General features: G+C 33.5%; 1 protein-coding gene across 1 annotated transcript in view; it reads left to right on the top strand.

The window, feature by feature from the left end:
* Window positions 1-16,372, top strand: part of LOC115875151 (MOXD1 homolog 2) — a 233,737-nt gene that overhangs the window by 68,095 nt on the left and 149,270 nt on the right. Inside the window, exon 3 of the mRNA XM_030890542.1 lies at window positions 11,736-12,063. Within this exon, the coding sequence (XP_030746402.1) occupies window positions 11,797-12,063 (267 nt within the window). The 5' untranslated portion in view covers window positions 11,736-11,796. The remainder of the gene's footprint in view (window positions 1-11,735; window positions 12,064-16,372) is intronic.

Genomic DNA, 16,372 nt, shown 5'->3' with positions numbered 1-16,372 from the left:
CGTGGCCAAAAATCACCGATCTCTTTTATGGACAAAACCTTAGACTTTTTTAGGCTCGTAACCAACCGAATTCCTCTTCAAAAAAAGCAATAAGTTTTGGAAATTTGTCAATATAAATATCTTCTTTAACACTTAACACTGCTCTCAGCATGGAATATTTCGACCAAATTGACGATGGTTTGAATGTTTGTGACTGTAATTTAAGAATATTTTAATTTAAAAGCCTCTTTTAAATAGGTACCTAGGTACTTACTTTTTCGTGGAAATAATTTAGCAATACATCTTCATTTACAACGAATACGCCATTTTGTCTTTCCATTCATTAAAAACATCATATTCTTTCTGGTAAATGGCACGAGACTTCACAGGAAGTAAATCCAACACGATTTCTTTGGCCTTATTAGCAATATGTTCGGGATTTTGGAACATTTTAAAATTGTTGATGAATTTGTGTGATTTTGTGACAAATTTCGAATGACATGTCAAAATGCGATGAAATAAACAAACTCGTTACTAAGATATGAATTTATAAGCCAACTTTTTCAAACATTATAATTTCAAATATGGAAAATTTGCAAATATGCGTTCTAAAAAACTGTAAAAAGCGTATGACAAAAAATAGTGTATGTAACACGTACCTAAATTATGTTTTTTAGGTCTCATCTACTATTTCGGACTCGGCTAACGCCTCGTCCGCAAACAGTAATGATTCGTCCTAAAAAACATCATTTTAGGTACTAGTTACATAAATAGCTATTTTGGACTAAAATGTTCTTTAATTTTGACATTTTACAAAACATTACGGTACCTAACAGTACTAAAAGCTAAGTACTCAATAATATCTGTCAACTGGAAGAAATAAGGTTTGATTTTTCAAAAAAAATGTTTCCTTAGATCTTTTTTTTCTAGCAGAGTTAGTTTTTTAGGGTTCCGTACCCAAAATGGCAAAAACGGGAACCCTATTACCACAGAATATTTAGCTACGCAACAGAAGCCTCGTTACATGTATAAAATTGTAGGTAGCAAAAGGAGACAGGCTTTTAAAGTCTGTCTCCAAATCAGATATTTTGATGTGGTAGTTTCGCTACTACATAATAGAGGGCAATAAATTTAAAAGAAAACAGTTTTCTACAAACAAAATTTAAAATAATTTTGTGCAGTGTTGCCATTGTGTAATTCATATCGTAATACTTCCTGATAAAGCCTACCTTCAAATTTGCTACATCATTTAAACATATTAAAATAGATCAGAGCTGATTTTTTCAGTTTGCCATGTTAGTTGGAATTAAATCTTATGAGCTAAATTACAATCACTTCCTGACGTTTGATTGTATAATTAAATCCTGAATTTTCATGGTAATTCGGCGACAATATAATAAAGTATTGTTCTACTATTATGATACCACTTCCTGACGTTCGATTGTGTTCATACCAAGTTCATATCGTATAATCGGGAAAAAACAGCGTTAGCGATGGCTATGAAAATAATATCGCTGTCATTTTATATGTAAATTTATATGGGAAATGTCATCGATCGCCCTTTTCCATCCAACTGGACGCCGTTTTTTTCGGTATCATACGGTATTTGATATATACTATTTTTCATGCCATTACAATATTATGGTACCATGAAGCATATAAAGTGATACCATAATATAGTACCATATTACGATACATGACGTTCGATTGGGCTTAAACTTGGGATACTACGTATTTTCGGTGACATTGTAATATGATGGTACTATGATGCATATAAAGTGGTACCTTAATATAGTACCATATTACGATACCATTTCCTGGCTTTCGATTGGGCTCAAACTTGGTATACTACGTATCTTCGGTTACATTGTAATATGATTGTACTATGATGTATATAAAGTGGTACCTTATACCATATTACGATACCATTTCATGGCGTTCGATTGTTCTTAAATTTGGTATACTATGGATCTTAGGTGACATTGCAATATTATGGTACCTTAAAGCATATCGACTGGTACCATATAATATAGTACACTATTATTCTGCTATTATTATATCATTTCCTGGAGTTCGATTGGTTCGATCCCAAATTTGATATACTTGCGTTTCTTTATAAAGATTTGTTTAATTAATAATTTTAATTTATTTTACGAATTTTAATTTATTGTTCGATGTCGTCATGTCGTGACAGCAACTTTTATGCCGAACTAATATATTATTAATTGTACCTGTGTCACTTTTTAAAATCTACCTAGGTCTATATAAATAACGTGGCAAACGGAAGAAATTTGTTATTATAGTATTTTTTAGTCAGTTAACATTTTTTGTACTGCATTTTAATAAATTATTAACCATTACTAACGTTCCAGCATTAATAAATATCACTATCAATCGGCCTGTATATTATTAATTTTAAAGGTAATTAAAGGTATTTTCTTAGTTAACATTATAAGGTAGTGTATATTAAAAATGTATATGTTTTGTAATAATATACTTAAAACTATTTTAATAGCCAAAGGAATAATTAATATAAGTGTACCTGATAAGAAAAGAAGAATAGAAAGAAACACATACTGCATTTTATACACAATAAAAAGAATGGAATGCCAATTCAAGTCTTTTTGAATCTGGCAACTGTGCATATTTAGCCGAGCTACAAGGCCGTCGACGAGCCGTCGATCCAAAACCGAAAGTTCAAAATTTCTAATTATATTCTGATTATGATATTGTCGCGCCATCTATTATTCTATTTATGCAATTTTAGCTCTTTCATTTCGAGTATTTTTCTGTTGCGTAGCTAGATATTCTGTGCTATTACTAAGACTTCGCTATCCGTCCGTCCGTCTGTCACAGAGGTCTATCTTATAAACCGTTATAGCTAGACAGTTGAAATTTTTACAGATAACGTATCTATGTTGCCGCTATAAGAACAAATACTAAAAACAGAATTAAATAAATGTTTATAAATAAAAAAGTACTTTCACTAAACAATATCTTTTAAGTAAGAATTTTACATAGAATCTTTCAAGTCCTCGGTGGCCGCGTGGTTAAAGCGTTAGGACTTTACGCTGCTATGACGTTGGAGCCGTAGTAAGGCAGGTTCGAATCCTAGTCAAGGCGACTTTTTTAATCGTTTTTTTTTAATTTTTACATATTTATTTTTACTTTTTACATATTTATTATTGATTAATACAATTTTTAGTAATGTGTTTCTTCATTTTTTTTAAATTACTTATACGCGCATTCAAAATTTCAGCCAAATCGGGAAAAAAAAATTATAATAATATAGTGTCTAATGTTGTATAGATAATGAATGGTACGGAACTCCGACTCGCACTTGGCCATTTTTTTTAGTGTAGTAATCAGTTTATCAAGAAAGACACACCACGACTTACCAGTAAACCGATGTTGAGATCTTACTTTGCTGATTGTAAAAACAGATAATAAGATTAGAGTCGTACTAAATTTAAAAGAACAAAAGCTTAATGAGTAGAACACGAATTTTGGTCTAGATCGAACAAAAGGTCATGAAAAATCAATGACAATAAAAAAGAATTGATTGATCTATTAATTTATTTAATATATGTATGAACGTGGCCTGTTTTTTAATCTCCAATAAGCCTGAGTCATGATGATTTGAAAATTCTTAACTAATATTCAATATTAAAAGAATAATAAATATATTAAAATTTGATGTTTAAAGGACACGTACTGAACTAGAAACAAATGTATTTGTGTCATAGCTTTCCCTTAGGATTTTTTTTCCGTATTTTTCATTACGAGTCCTTTATTGATCATTTCATGACTATTTTACACTGTATATGCATACAAAAGCATACGACTTATCGTTTACTTGTACTGAAACGTTTTTTAAGGTTTCTAATCCTTCTTTAGCTCAGACAGTATAAAATTTAGTCGACGCTGAATCCTTCTAAACTTAAATGCATTTAAAAATATTCATGTTGCAACTTATTTATTTTGAATACAGTTTTATTAAATTTAATATGAGTTTAGAAAAAAAAATTAATTAAAAAAATAGGTTTGTTCCAACCCGCCGCAGAACCGTCACCGAACGATCACGCTCGTGCGCAGTAATTCAGATGTGTTCCAACCGAGATTTGATGGTTATCGGACGATCCTATTTGCGTACCAACCTACCTTGGGATCGTTTAGTTACGATTTCAACGGTAATTTCGGTACATGTTCCAAATTGAGAACTGTTTGGGTTGACTCGCGCATTAAAGCATATTGGCAGGGATTATCGATTTTTAAGAGCGATTCTGGTCCGGCGTCCGGCTGATGCTTCTGTCTTGGTTATTTTTTACGAATTCGAATACGTGTGCGTTATACTTTTGCTTGTGAGTTTGTGTGGAGTAAATCGTTCGGAAATTTTAATTATTTTTTATTATTTATAAAATAATGTTCAAAGATTCTACCACTGCAATGAAATAACAGGAAACTAGGCATAACAGGATCATAAAAGAGAGGATAGGTAAGTGAGTTACTGAGTATACAGTTGAAACAACACTTACCAACAATTACTGGATTCTGATTCTCCATTTCAAGAATAATAATTATTATTATTGCAAATTGGAAACAAAAATAATAGGGTTTTGTTATGAAATTCTAAACAAAAACAAAAAACCGATCGATACACGCACGCTTGACACTTTTGACAGTCCCGAAAATAATCCACAAAGCGTTCCAACGTTGATACCTGTTGAACCGCCACAAAACTATTCGAAGTCCGCGCATGCTAACAAAGTGCAAGAAAACCGATTCGAGTACGATTTCGAAACGATCCCGGAATGCTGGTTGGAACAAATTAACTAAACTATTTAACCAGGTATCACAGTACATTATGTAAATCTCTCTGTACATCCTATAATCAGAAGTACTAAGAACCTATACTTAACACCAATACATTTTAGTTACTTATGTATAAATTAAATGTGGCATTGTCATCTCAAATACGACCTAGCCTCGTACAACAGAATGGTATATATTACAAAAGCTTTTAGTTTTTTTATACAGCCTTTTCTCTGATCCTATCTCTAAAATGGGACCATATAGTAATAGGTATGCTTTTAATATTAATTCATATTATACTACAGTTATTGCTTTTTTATCGCCGATCTGTAACACAGGATCGGGGCATTAATTTTATTCTGACTATTGTTTTAGATGGATATCATAGAATTATATTGTTCTGTTTTTATTTATGACCGAGTTGGCGAGTTAGAAAAAAAATAGATTTTTTATGTGATATGTATTATGTGTTCTGGTAGCTTTAGGATTTTTTTTTCGTGTCCTGCCGTATAGCATTTCAGCTAATTTTACCGTCCTCTATTTGTACAGTATAAAGATTAGGGAAGGACAGATGTTTCAAAATTATTGACCGTCGAATGGCTGTAGGGCGCTGTAAACGATACAGCGCTCATTCGGAGACAAAATCCATGTTTATTTAGGGAATGCTCGAAAACAAAACTGTATAAACATAATCTTGAGATGTTTGTAGATTTAGAGGTTTCTATCTATAATGGCTAATGTACCGTAAATATTATCGGGACCGCGTATTTGTACACACGTTACGTCTGTCAAAGGCGTATTTGTTATTTTACTCTTGGGCCTGGCTGTTTATAAAAGACAAATATCGATAAATGAAACAAACGGAGGTTTAGTCTCTAAAAGATGATTTTTAGTGGTAACTTTATTAATTTACGGATTCAGTATCGGTATTGATAATTGTTATCTTAATATCTTTTTTCTAAAAAAGTTGGTACCAATCCTTGAATATCTTCCTATGTTCTTTTTCAGCAACTATGACGATAGTTGCTGAACTTTAGTTTTCTTTTTATTTGCATCCTAACCTCTTCTTTCAGAAGGTTTGTTATTAACTTGAATTTTTTTAATATATACAGCTTTGCATAACTTAATGCAAAATCACAGAAATCGAAAAAATAATACGTATTTTTTGAAATATGCCACTGCATTAAAATTTAAACGGAAACCGGATTTTGTGGCGTTTTACTAGTAAACAAATTTGCCTGACCAACAAAAAATTCTTAACCTTTCATGAAGCAAAAAACAAGAAGAATAAAAAAGAATATATCTCCCAAACTAGACCTCATTGATTGATGATATTACCTACCACACATTCAGCACCAAAATAAGGACGGGAAAAACATTTAGATATAATAAACGTATCAAAATAATTCAGTACGAATTTGCCATACCAGACCCACCTATATTGTTACACAAAGTCCGGCATAATTACCAGGTAGTAAAAACTCAAATATCCTGATTGGCTACACTTTAGACCACGGTTTATCCCACACAATGGGACCAAAAACAGCAATTAAAATCTCACAAAACGGTTCTCGATGGTACCGATGACTGTTCGATTTTTTCCTTTTCGTAAATAATTATTTGTTTTGTCATTTTTAATAGAACATTTTCGAAATGGTATTAGGTGGGTTATGTAACGTGTCGTGTAACAAGAGTTACTTTGTTGAGGGTTTCGTAAAGTTTATTAACATGGACATTGAGTAATATTACTTTAAGGCTCATTTACATTTGTTCCTTTAAATCACTGATTCCCAAATTGCTTCAGGGATTCACGGCACTACGCAAATTTTCATCCTTAGTTCTAATCTTCGCATTTTTTGATCAATTTATTACAAATAATAAACTATTCGTCATTCAATTCTTTGCATTTCTTCTGGACCAGAACCTTCTTGCTTCCCAGGTGGAAACTAACTTAAAGCAGAACTCAAGAACCTGAAAGATTCCATCTGTAACCTGGAATGGGAATCCTCCAACGGTCTAAGACACTCGAACAAATTTCATAGGGCTTACGACCGAGAAAAATCAAAGATTTTTCTTCGTTTAAGTAAGAAGAATCTTCGGATTATCACGGTTTTTAAGAGGACATTGTCTCCTCAATGAACACCTCAGTAGATTGAAGCTAAGAAACAACGGCGAATGCAGATTCTGTGGGGAAAATAGGGAAACACCAAAACACCTCATCACTGAGCGCTGAGCACATTGACGACAACCATTTGGGTTGTCGCAACTAACGTCGCGTCCCCACGCCTAACAGCCACGATCAAGAACATCTTCCTCTTTGAAGTTACGGTCCTCCATTGCCCTTCTGATGGCCTCATTCCAGGATCTTCTAGGCCGTCCTCGTTTCCTTTTTCCAGGAGGTGACCAGCTGTAGATACGGTAGGGCCACCTTTGGTGTTCCATGCGTAGCAAGTGTCCAAACCACTTAAAGCCCCTCTGTTCGACTCTATCCACTATTGTCTGTGTGGCATCCATTTTGGCTCTGATTTCCACGTTCCTAACTCTGTCCAGTTTAGATACTCCCGCACTGCGTCTCAAATAGTCCATTTCGAGTGCATTCAAAGCTCGCTTTTGTTCAGCTTTTAAGGTCCAAACTTCACACCCATAAGTTACTACCGACTCCACTAGGGCTCTTCCAATATGTACTTTTGTTTTTGGTCTTATGTTTTTGTCCCACCAGATGCCATTCAGTGCTCCTGTAATCTTCCGCCCTTGTTCTATTCTAGCAGATACTTCTGTTTTGTCCAGTCCCTTTCTGGTTATACGTGCCCCCAAATATTTAAACCATTCAACCTGTCTGAGCTTTGCATTGTCAGTAATAAAAATGTCAAATTTATCATCTGAATTGGTGACTAGATATTCCGTTTTATCAATGTTCACAGTAAGGCCCCATTCCCTGTATGCTGAATTTAATCTGCTCATCATGAATTCAAGGTCGTAAGCATCTTGATCTATGACCACCTGATCATCGGCAAAATTCAATGTAACCAAACAGTCATCTCCTACAGGGACGCCCATTCCTCCACACCTCTTCTTCCAGTCTCTAAGAACCACTTTCAAATACAGATTAAATAAAAGAGGCGACAGAGGACATCCCTGTCGAAGACCTTTAGTTGTAAAAATTACCTCAGACAGTTTGTTACCGCTCTTAACACGAACTGTGTTGTTGTTGTACAGCACCTTAATTAAATTTATGAGACATTCATCCACATCAAGTTGTTCCAGTATGTACCATAGTTTAACTCTGGGGATAGAGTCGTAAGCTTTTTGAAGATCTACAAAAGCTAGATGTGTATCTTCTTCACGTGAATTCCGTTTTTCTATCAGTTGTTGGATAGTAAATAGATTATCTATACATGAACGCCCTGCAGTAAAGCCACTCTGCTCTTCACTGATTTTGTTGTAAGTAGATATTTCTAACTAATTTCTAATTACTTTTGTAAAAAGTCTGCTGAAGGTGCAATTTACACTAAGACCTCTGTAGTTATTCGGGTCTTTTCTGTTCCCTTTTTTATATATAGAAGTGATATAGGCTAACTTCCATTCATTAGGTATTTTATTCCGATCTACACACATCTGCATTAAGTTGGAGAACTAACGTCTGTAAAACCATTTCAGATACAGGCTTTTGTCAAAACCCTGGGACTGTATGATGAGTTATAACTCAAAAAAGGAGGAAACAGTAGATCTATGTATAAAGTCGACGTGATTAACTTAATCTACAAGGGTATCTTCTTCAGTAAATCTTTATATATAGATATTCATTGAGCTGAATATAGACACATGCAATAAAACAGTAAATACAAAAAACACCCAGAGCTGAAATGTATAATTTGTGAAAGGACTGAACAGTTACAGTAAATCGTAATCGCAGCTGTAATATTTCTAATAATAATTACCCAGCGATAATAACACACCTGACACCTCTTAATTCAGTTACGTCTTGACCTGCCGCCATTAGGACATTAATATCAAGTTGCTTGGAAATATTAGGGCCGGTGTGGAATATATCGCGCCTCTCACGCACACATACCGCTTTCCTAATAACACTAAATAACGTGAAATTTATATGGCCTCACGGGCCGTTTTTGGGAATATCACGAAACGCTAGCGAGGGATATGGTTACCGCGTCATGTGATTCACGTCCTGCTCGTGGTATTCCACTTTCCGTAATCAATCTTACCGGAGACATACTTGGTACTCCATTGGCGTATCTTGTACTACCATGCAGAACTATTGAATTAAAATATTGGTGGTACTTATGTAATCGATATTTGCAATAGTCTAATTATTTTTCTATAGACAAAGTGAACGTGATACTAAAAGACTTTCGGACTTCCATTTCCGTTTTTAGTTTTTTAATTTACAAAACCTTTCTTTCAGATGTGTCACTGACTGTTATCAAGTGTAAATTAATATAAATCATAAATATTCTAGAGAAAGACATTCAACCGTGAAAAAATTGGGTGCAGTGAAGAGTGAGTTTGTCACTATCTTTCCACACGCCTCTGTCCACACTACTTTATGTTATAACGTATGGTCCTAAACTTTTGGGAACATTTTTATTTGGTTTGGTTAAGTAATAAAATTCATTTAATGAAGTAGTCATGGTAATGAAATGTCATCAGTCAAGTCACTTCAATAAACAAAGCAAAAGATTTTGGGTTTTGCTTCTTATAATATCTTATAAAATTGATCTTCATCGAGGAGTTTATAATCTTGTTGGACGAATGGCGAAACGAGATATTACAATCATTTAAACTAAAAAAACTGGTAATACAAAACTAAAGTGTCAAAACGAATGACAATGTCAGGAAATGAATGAGTAAATGCGGCAACTGGACATTTTTTACAGCAGAGCTACCACCTGAATACCCAGTGCGAAATTTAAATTCCAGTTAGTCAGCACGGCGCCGAATGTATTCATAGTTTGGCAAGAATGAATTTAAATTCGCAAGGTTAATCACGTGACTAAACGTTTATTTGGTATGAACTATATTTTAGTTACTTATAAAACTGTAAGTAAACCATCCATATTTCTCAACTGCTCTCGTCTTCGTGCATCATTTCTCACACGAAAATTTATCGGCGCGCCAATGCCGGACCGGTTTTGCAGCTACGGAGCATCCGAAATGACCTTTAGCTTCATTTCCGTCTTCGCCAATCAATTACACTGCGAGAGTTCACAACCGGAGAGAAGTAGGTCATGCAGTATTAAAATTTGATTACGACCGACCTACCAGGGAGTTCTCCAAATTCTTCGCGACTTTCGTGGCTCGCCTCACCTCTCACCTTTGACGGCGTTCAAACGCCATTATTTGTAAGCGCAAATTATTTGCCATTCACGAATCCAATAATTAATAGATGCGTCAGTGTCGGACAGATATACCTTTTTGTAATGGGCATTATTGGAGGACGTGTTTGTAATTAAGTTTTTGCCGCCCGTATCATTTATCATCGGTTACGTGAGCTGGTGTCGGTTTACTTTCGGTTCTATTGTATTTTGTTTTCCAATTCTTTTAACCGAATCTATTATTTAAGCGTTGCAAAATTAGTAATGCAATTGAAACCGTATTATTAATGTATCTTAGGAAATATTTAAATAAATACATTTTTGGGAGAGGTATTTTGTTAGGTGTGTGAAATTAGTGATGCATGATATCGCAAGATAAATTATTTTGATAATTAAACGTAAAGTACCTTTTACCCATAACGTTTTACCTTACGTTTTGTCTGTCAGTTAAAATAACTCTAAACCGTCTAGAGAACTGAGCTAGAATGTCATACTTGAATTGGGGCTAATATTCCGGTTCCTTCAACATTAACAAAAACACTGTTGTAGATTAAGGAAAGCTCTCTGTTATTTCCAATAAGAATAAAAACAACGGAGCTTCCAGCTGTAAAATATAGAGGGTGTTCTAATATTCCGTGGACATAAAACTACTATGTATTTTTGGAATCAAAATATGTTTATTGGAATATTTACCTAGTTCACAAAAATATGGAATCTTGTATTGGTTACTATCACAAATAATATTTGACAAATTAAAATTAATTAACGTTGGCGTTTAGTTTTGATTGATGCCCTCTAATGGACAAACGAAGCACTTTTGTATAAAGGTAAATTATGTGCATTTAACTTATTTAGACTCAAAAAATACCTACGCCATTTATATATTTTGCAGGGGAAAATAAATTCTCCAAAAAGTTTTTCCTCAAAAACCTATGCGATGTGGCGTTTTTTACAAGAGACAAAAAAATGTAGTAAATACAGAAGATCTGTCGTCGGTCGAGTTGGAAAATATTTATACTAAAATTTATGTAGGATTGTGGGTAGTTTTCACTTTTTACCCTTCCCGACTGTTTCTGATTTTTGTGAAAGTCAAACGTTGAAGCATTTAGCAAAACATAGACACCCAAAATCTGATTCAAATCGGAATAATTCTTACGATATCTGAAAAAATGTTGTTTTTCAAAGTTTGATGCCCTCTAGCGGAGAAACACAGCACTTTTGTAAAAAGTGCTGTGTTTAAGGTAAATTGTGTTCAATGAACTTGTTTTTATTCCAAAAATTCGTAGTATTTCTACGTCCACGGAATAGTGAGACACCCTGTATAACATCTGTGGTTATTTTCTAAACATTTTCAGCAAGCAGGAATTAGAGAAATATTTGAAAATGCTGCTTTAATTTGATAAAAGTTGCTTTTTTTAATATTTTTTCTGTTAGTTCTGATAAGAAAATAAATCGGTAAATACAAAAACTCTATGTTTTAATTTACGGATTATCGGTAAATTTGCAATTCCTATAACCCTGTAAGAAAAATGTTAGAACCATTTTTAATATAAGATAATCGTCATCACTTTAGCTTTTTCCAAATTAAATATTTCTTTCATTTTATTTCAGATAATGCCAAAATAAAAGTCCCAGGACTCAAGACTCTAAGTAAAGTCAACTTTGGACCAAGATGGATACGTTCCGCAGGTTATTTCTAGTGTTCAGTGGTTTAGTGTGTCTCGTGGACGTAGTGCTATCGGCCCGATGGTCCCATTCGACGTACCTGAGCCCCGATTATCGGCTCTTGTGGTCCTTGGGACCGGGGCCCCAGGATATCACGTTCGAAGTGCAAGTGAGAACCCTTGGATACGTTGGCTTTGGATTTTCCAGGGACGGCAGGATGGCCGGAGCCGATATGGTTGTTGGCTGGGTGGATCAGGGACAAGTCTATTTCCAGGTAAGAATTGTGGTTATGTCATAGATAAAGGAAACACGTTTAGATTGGAAAGTGCCCATAACGATAATGTAAATACTATTGGGCGCTATTTTTACAACGGTCGCTCTCCAAAGCTTTTGATAATTTCGGAGCGGTTCGACTTTTTCCGGAATTATGTCGCCAAATATTACTTATTCAAATTTATTATTTTCTTTTAATTTTTTAAATAAAATACAGTGTTTATTTAAGGACATGTATGAAATACCTATGAAACATACGTTATGCCACGATCCACGATGGTTTTTGTAATTCACAGTTCTCACAGCTTTTTAACTTTTTAATGCCAGATTTTCATAATTATCACGGGTTTGAGTAAATAAAATTAAAACGGTTTAAATTTTGCAAGATTTTATAATTTTTGAAGATTCTGGCTTTGATAAGGGAGAATTATTTCTGTTCTTGTTTACGGTTGTTCTTAGCAACCGCTATAGCAGCGCCAGATCCCGTATAACGTATGATCCCCAAAACAATTAGAAGTTTTGGCGGCAAGCCGAGCATTCCAATATAAACTTGTTTCCTTCATCTATGGATTATGTTTCTTGTAAGTTAAAAGATTTGTCCCTTTAATTTCAATGTAGGCATTCAGAACGTCAAAATTTCTGGTAGTCATTTTCAATTAGTAGAAAAAGTTAACAAACATTTAACTTTTCCACTGATTATACTTCAAAACCTATAGGTACTATATTAATATCTTGAAAACCATTTGTAAGAAGGAGTATTTTATCATCCTATGTTTTTCAAAGTACTATAATTTTAATTTTACAATTGGGGCAAAACTTAACTTCAATTTCCTTTTCTGTTTCCAATTAAACCTTTTGCTAATTAATTGTTAATTAAATATTTTTCCAGTTCTACTGGTGTATTTCCTATTTCTGACATTGTAAATTTAAAATTACCGATAATTTGACAATGTCAATCATTTTAATGATCAGATTATCATTTCTAGATTCGTTATAAGGCAAACAGTTGTTAATGAGGATATTTATCCTCATCAACAACTTTTATCCTCATTTTTTTCCCTTTTCTTTGTTTAATTTTGTAAGCAAAAATACAAATGCATTCTCACTGTCAAATAGAGTTAATAAAATGACATTAAAAGTAGATCAGAATATATAAACATTAAATTTCATTGAATATTTATTAATTATCATATCATACACTTTATGCTTATTATATTATAACACGGCAGTTACTTTCTTTTTACTGTTTTAAGTCTATAAAATACAACTCTCCTGTAAAATTCTTTATGTATTTTTTTAAATTATGTTTCTTTACAAACTTGAATATGGTTAATCTTAATGACGTATTTTTATAAACATTAAACTTGTGGTCCTCAGCGTTTCTTTATGGTTAATTAAAAAAAAACTGTTATTTTTTAATACACCGAAAAAAATATTAACATAATGAAGCCAAATTTAATGAATGTCTTTAGAAGCATTCGTAGAGATTTTTATCGTTTATTAAGGTTGAAAATACCACTTGCAATTTTCTTGCAACATAACGTCAAGACTTAAATAATAACATACTTAATAAATATAGTCATTATAGGTCATTTTATTTGTCATAAATTAAAAAAAAATATGTTTTCCAAAATAAAATGAAAATGATAACTTATTAGATAGTTAGATAGATATTTACAATTTAGTTTACAAATTAAGTAAAACATGCATTAAGTGATAAATGGTATTTTGTTTAATTTTCTAAACGTAACCAACAAGTTTAGCACATATTATTCTGCCGACTTTTTATTTTCTTGCAAGGTTTTGTATTTACCTAGATATTCGCTTATCTAGTTAACAAAGTTGTGCTCTGATTGCCGGCACGTGTGCCGAAAGAGGAGCAGCATGTAAAACACAAATACTCAAAAACGAGCGAAGATAACCAGCTGGTAGTTAATAAGCTGTGGATCTTGTAGAATGTGGTATGTATGGGAGGGGGGTTAAAATTAGTTATAACGAGTTATAACTCATCATACATTTTCAGAGCTTTGACAAAAGTCAGTATCTGACACAGCTGTTGATAGTTACAGCTAGGATAATTAATTTTTAAAATTATATGAGCAAATACACTGTTGAAAAGGAATATTCAATCAATCTTTTTAAAAAAATTTAGATTGTACATTGTAATCAATCATAAAACAACCAAATTACTACTGCCAAGAACATGCGAGTTTTCGTTGTGTACACATAAAAAATTTACTGCTTTAAATTTACTAATGGAAAACGTTCATAAAAGTTTACGGTTCCTTAATTGAGACAGCCGTATTCATCGGCGAGGTGTCTTTTAGATTAGAGTTTTTTCGGTAGAAAAAACACTTTCCGGCTGCTTTATTAGTCGATTATTTTAAAGATATCTTTAGGAAGGGCCTCCTTCCATTAACAATAATTGGGATATTATCAAGCAAGATTTATAATAATTTGTTTGGGTAATTTGGATAAAAATGGCGCGCCGCTTTATCAAACTTAATTTTATGTAATCTGGAAATTGATAATTTATATTTTCAGGGTACGGAGAGAATTTTAAAGGACGGTAGTTTGTGATTAAAATGGAGAAATAATGAGCAGGTTGCTTTAAGTGCTTTCATTTTGCAAAGGGGAATTGATAAACCTAATTAAATATTGCAACGATTAATGAAAATGTCACAACTAAACAAAAAATCTGCAATTTTTGGTAAAATTGTTCCTGAGAGAAGAAATCTATTATATTAATACCTTTTTATAACCTAGCAATTTAATATTTATTAATTTGCTTTAAAACAATGTCTTCTAGGACTGACATTATTATCACTAATCGTTATCAAGTAAAAATTAACTAAAGCTTCATTCAGAACCTCGCAATTAGTGGTTTCAATTAGCGTAGAAGTTTGTTCCTTTAATTTCAATGTAAGCATTCAGAACGTCAAAATTAGTGGTAGACATTTTCAGTTAGTAGAAAAAGTTGTCAAACTTTTAACTTTTCCACTAATTATACTTCAAAATGTCAATTTGGCCTTTGATTATCTTCCGTCAAGAGAAATTGTGGTTAGAAATCAAAAATTGATTGTTTTATAAGATGAATATTGGGCTTTCTCTATGGATACAACTGACTAACGCAAGCTGTTGTTAGGATATTCTATTAATTTTATTTGTGTTTTTTAGACATTATGAATGATCGTAACCTAAAAAGTATAAAGTGTAATTGAAACCACTAATTGCGAGCTTCTGAATGAAGCTTAAGACTACTAAAGCTACTTTTAAATGCTAGTTGAAGTTAGAATTTTAGAATTTAGAATGAGTGGGAGGGGGGTTAATCACTTCGACCTTACAGATCCATTGTGCCCCCCTTTCTTGAATCATAACTCATCATACAGTCCCAGGGCTTTGACAAAAGCCAGTATCTGGGACGGTTTTATAGAGGGTAGTTCTCCATCTCCAATATCAGTCGTACCAAAATTCATGGCACGAATGGTTGTCGTCTCGGCGCACTCAGTGATGAGGTGTACTGGTGTTTCACCGTCTTCCCCACAGAATCTGCATTCGCCGTTTCTTCTTAGTTTCAATCTACTGAGGTGTTCATTGAGGAGACAGTGTCCTGTTAAAACCCCGTGACAATCCGAAGATTGTTCTTACTCAGACCCAGGAAGATCTGTGATTTTTCTTGATCATAAGCCCTCAGAAACTTCTTTCGAGTGTCTTAGACCATTGCAAGATTTCCATTCCAGGTTGCGGATGGAATCTTCCAAGTTCTTGAGTTCCGCCTTGAGTTGGTTACCACTTGGAAAGCAGAACGGTTCTGGTCCAGTTAGTGGAGTGTTCGCTCCTTTCCTAGCTAGATTATTTGCTTTTTCATTGCCTTCTATCCCTTGGTAGTTGAAGTTAGTGGACAATATTAAATGTGATAGCATGTTTCCACATGTTCTTTATATCAATGATCAATCAGTCTGACTAAAGGTGTTCAGATTATTGTGCCTATGGACCGCTTCCTTCAAGTTCCTGATAAATCAGGAAAACATCTCTTGTTAATTATTTTGTCCTCCAATCACTGATCATGTGCTAATTGCCCCACACATGTTTTTCCGATGTTCCTTGCTTCGTATTGGTAAGAATCTCGATACACCACACTTATATAGAATTCTGTAAATACAATTTCATTGATTTGTGTTATTTTCATGTTTTGTTTTGCTTAAAGAACTCTTTAGGCTTACCATAGACGTAAAAACTTCCTTAATTTTTTGTTCAATCGTCTATACTTTGTCACTAATTATACTACTTTATAGTAAGGGATACAGCGC

This window comes from Sitophilus oryzae, unplaced genomic scaffold, assembly GCF_002938485.1.
Source record: "Sitophilus oryzae breed Bouriz unplaced genomic scaffold, Soryzae_2.0 scaffold_1350_pilon_pilon, whole genome shotgun sequence".
In the NCBI taxonomy this organism is placed as follows: Eukaryota; Metazoa; Arthropoda; class Insecta; order Coleoptera; family Curculionidae; genus Sitophilus; species Sitophilus oryzae.
The sequence above is the reverse complement of the archived record's forward strand: the minus strand, read 5'-3'. Positions and strand labels throughout refer to the sequence as shown.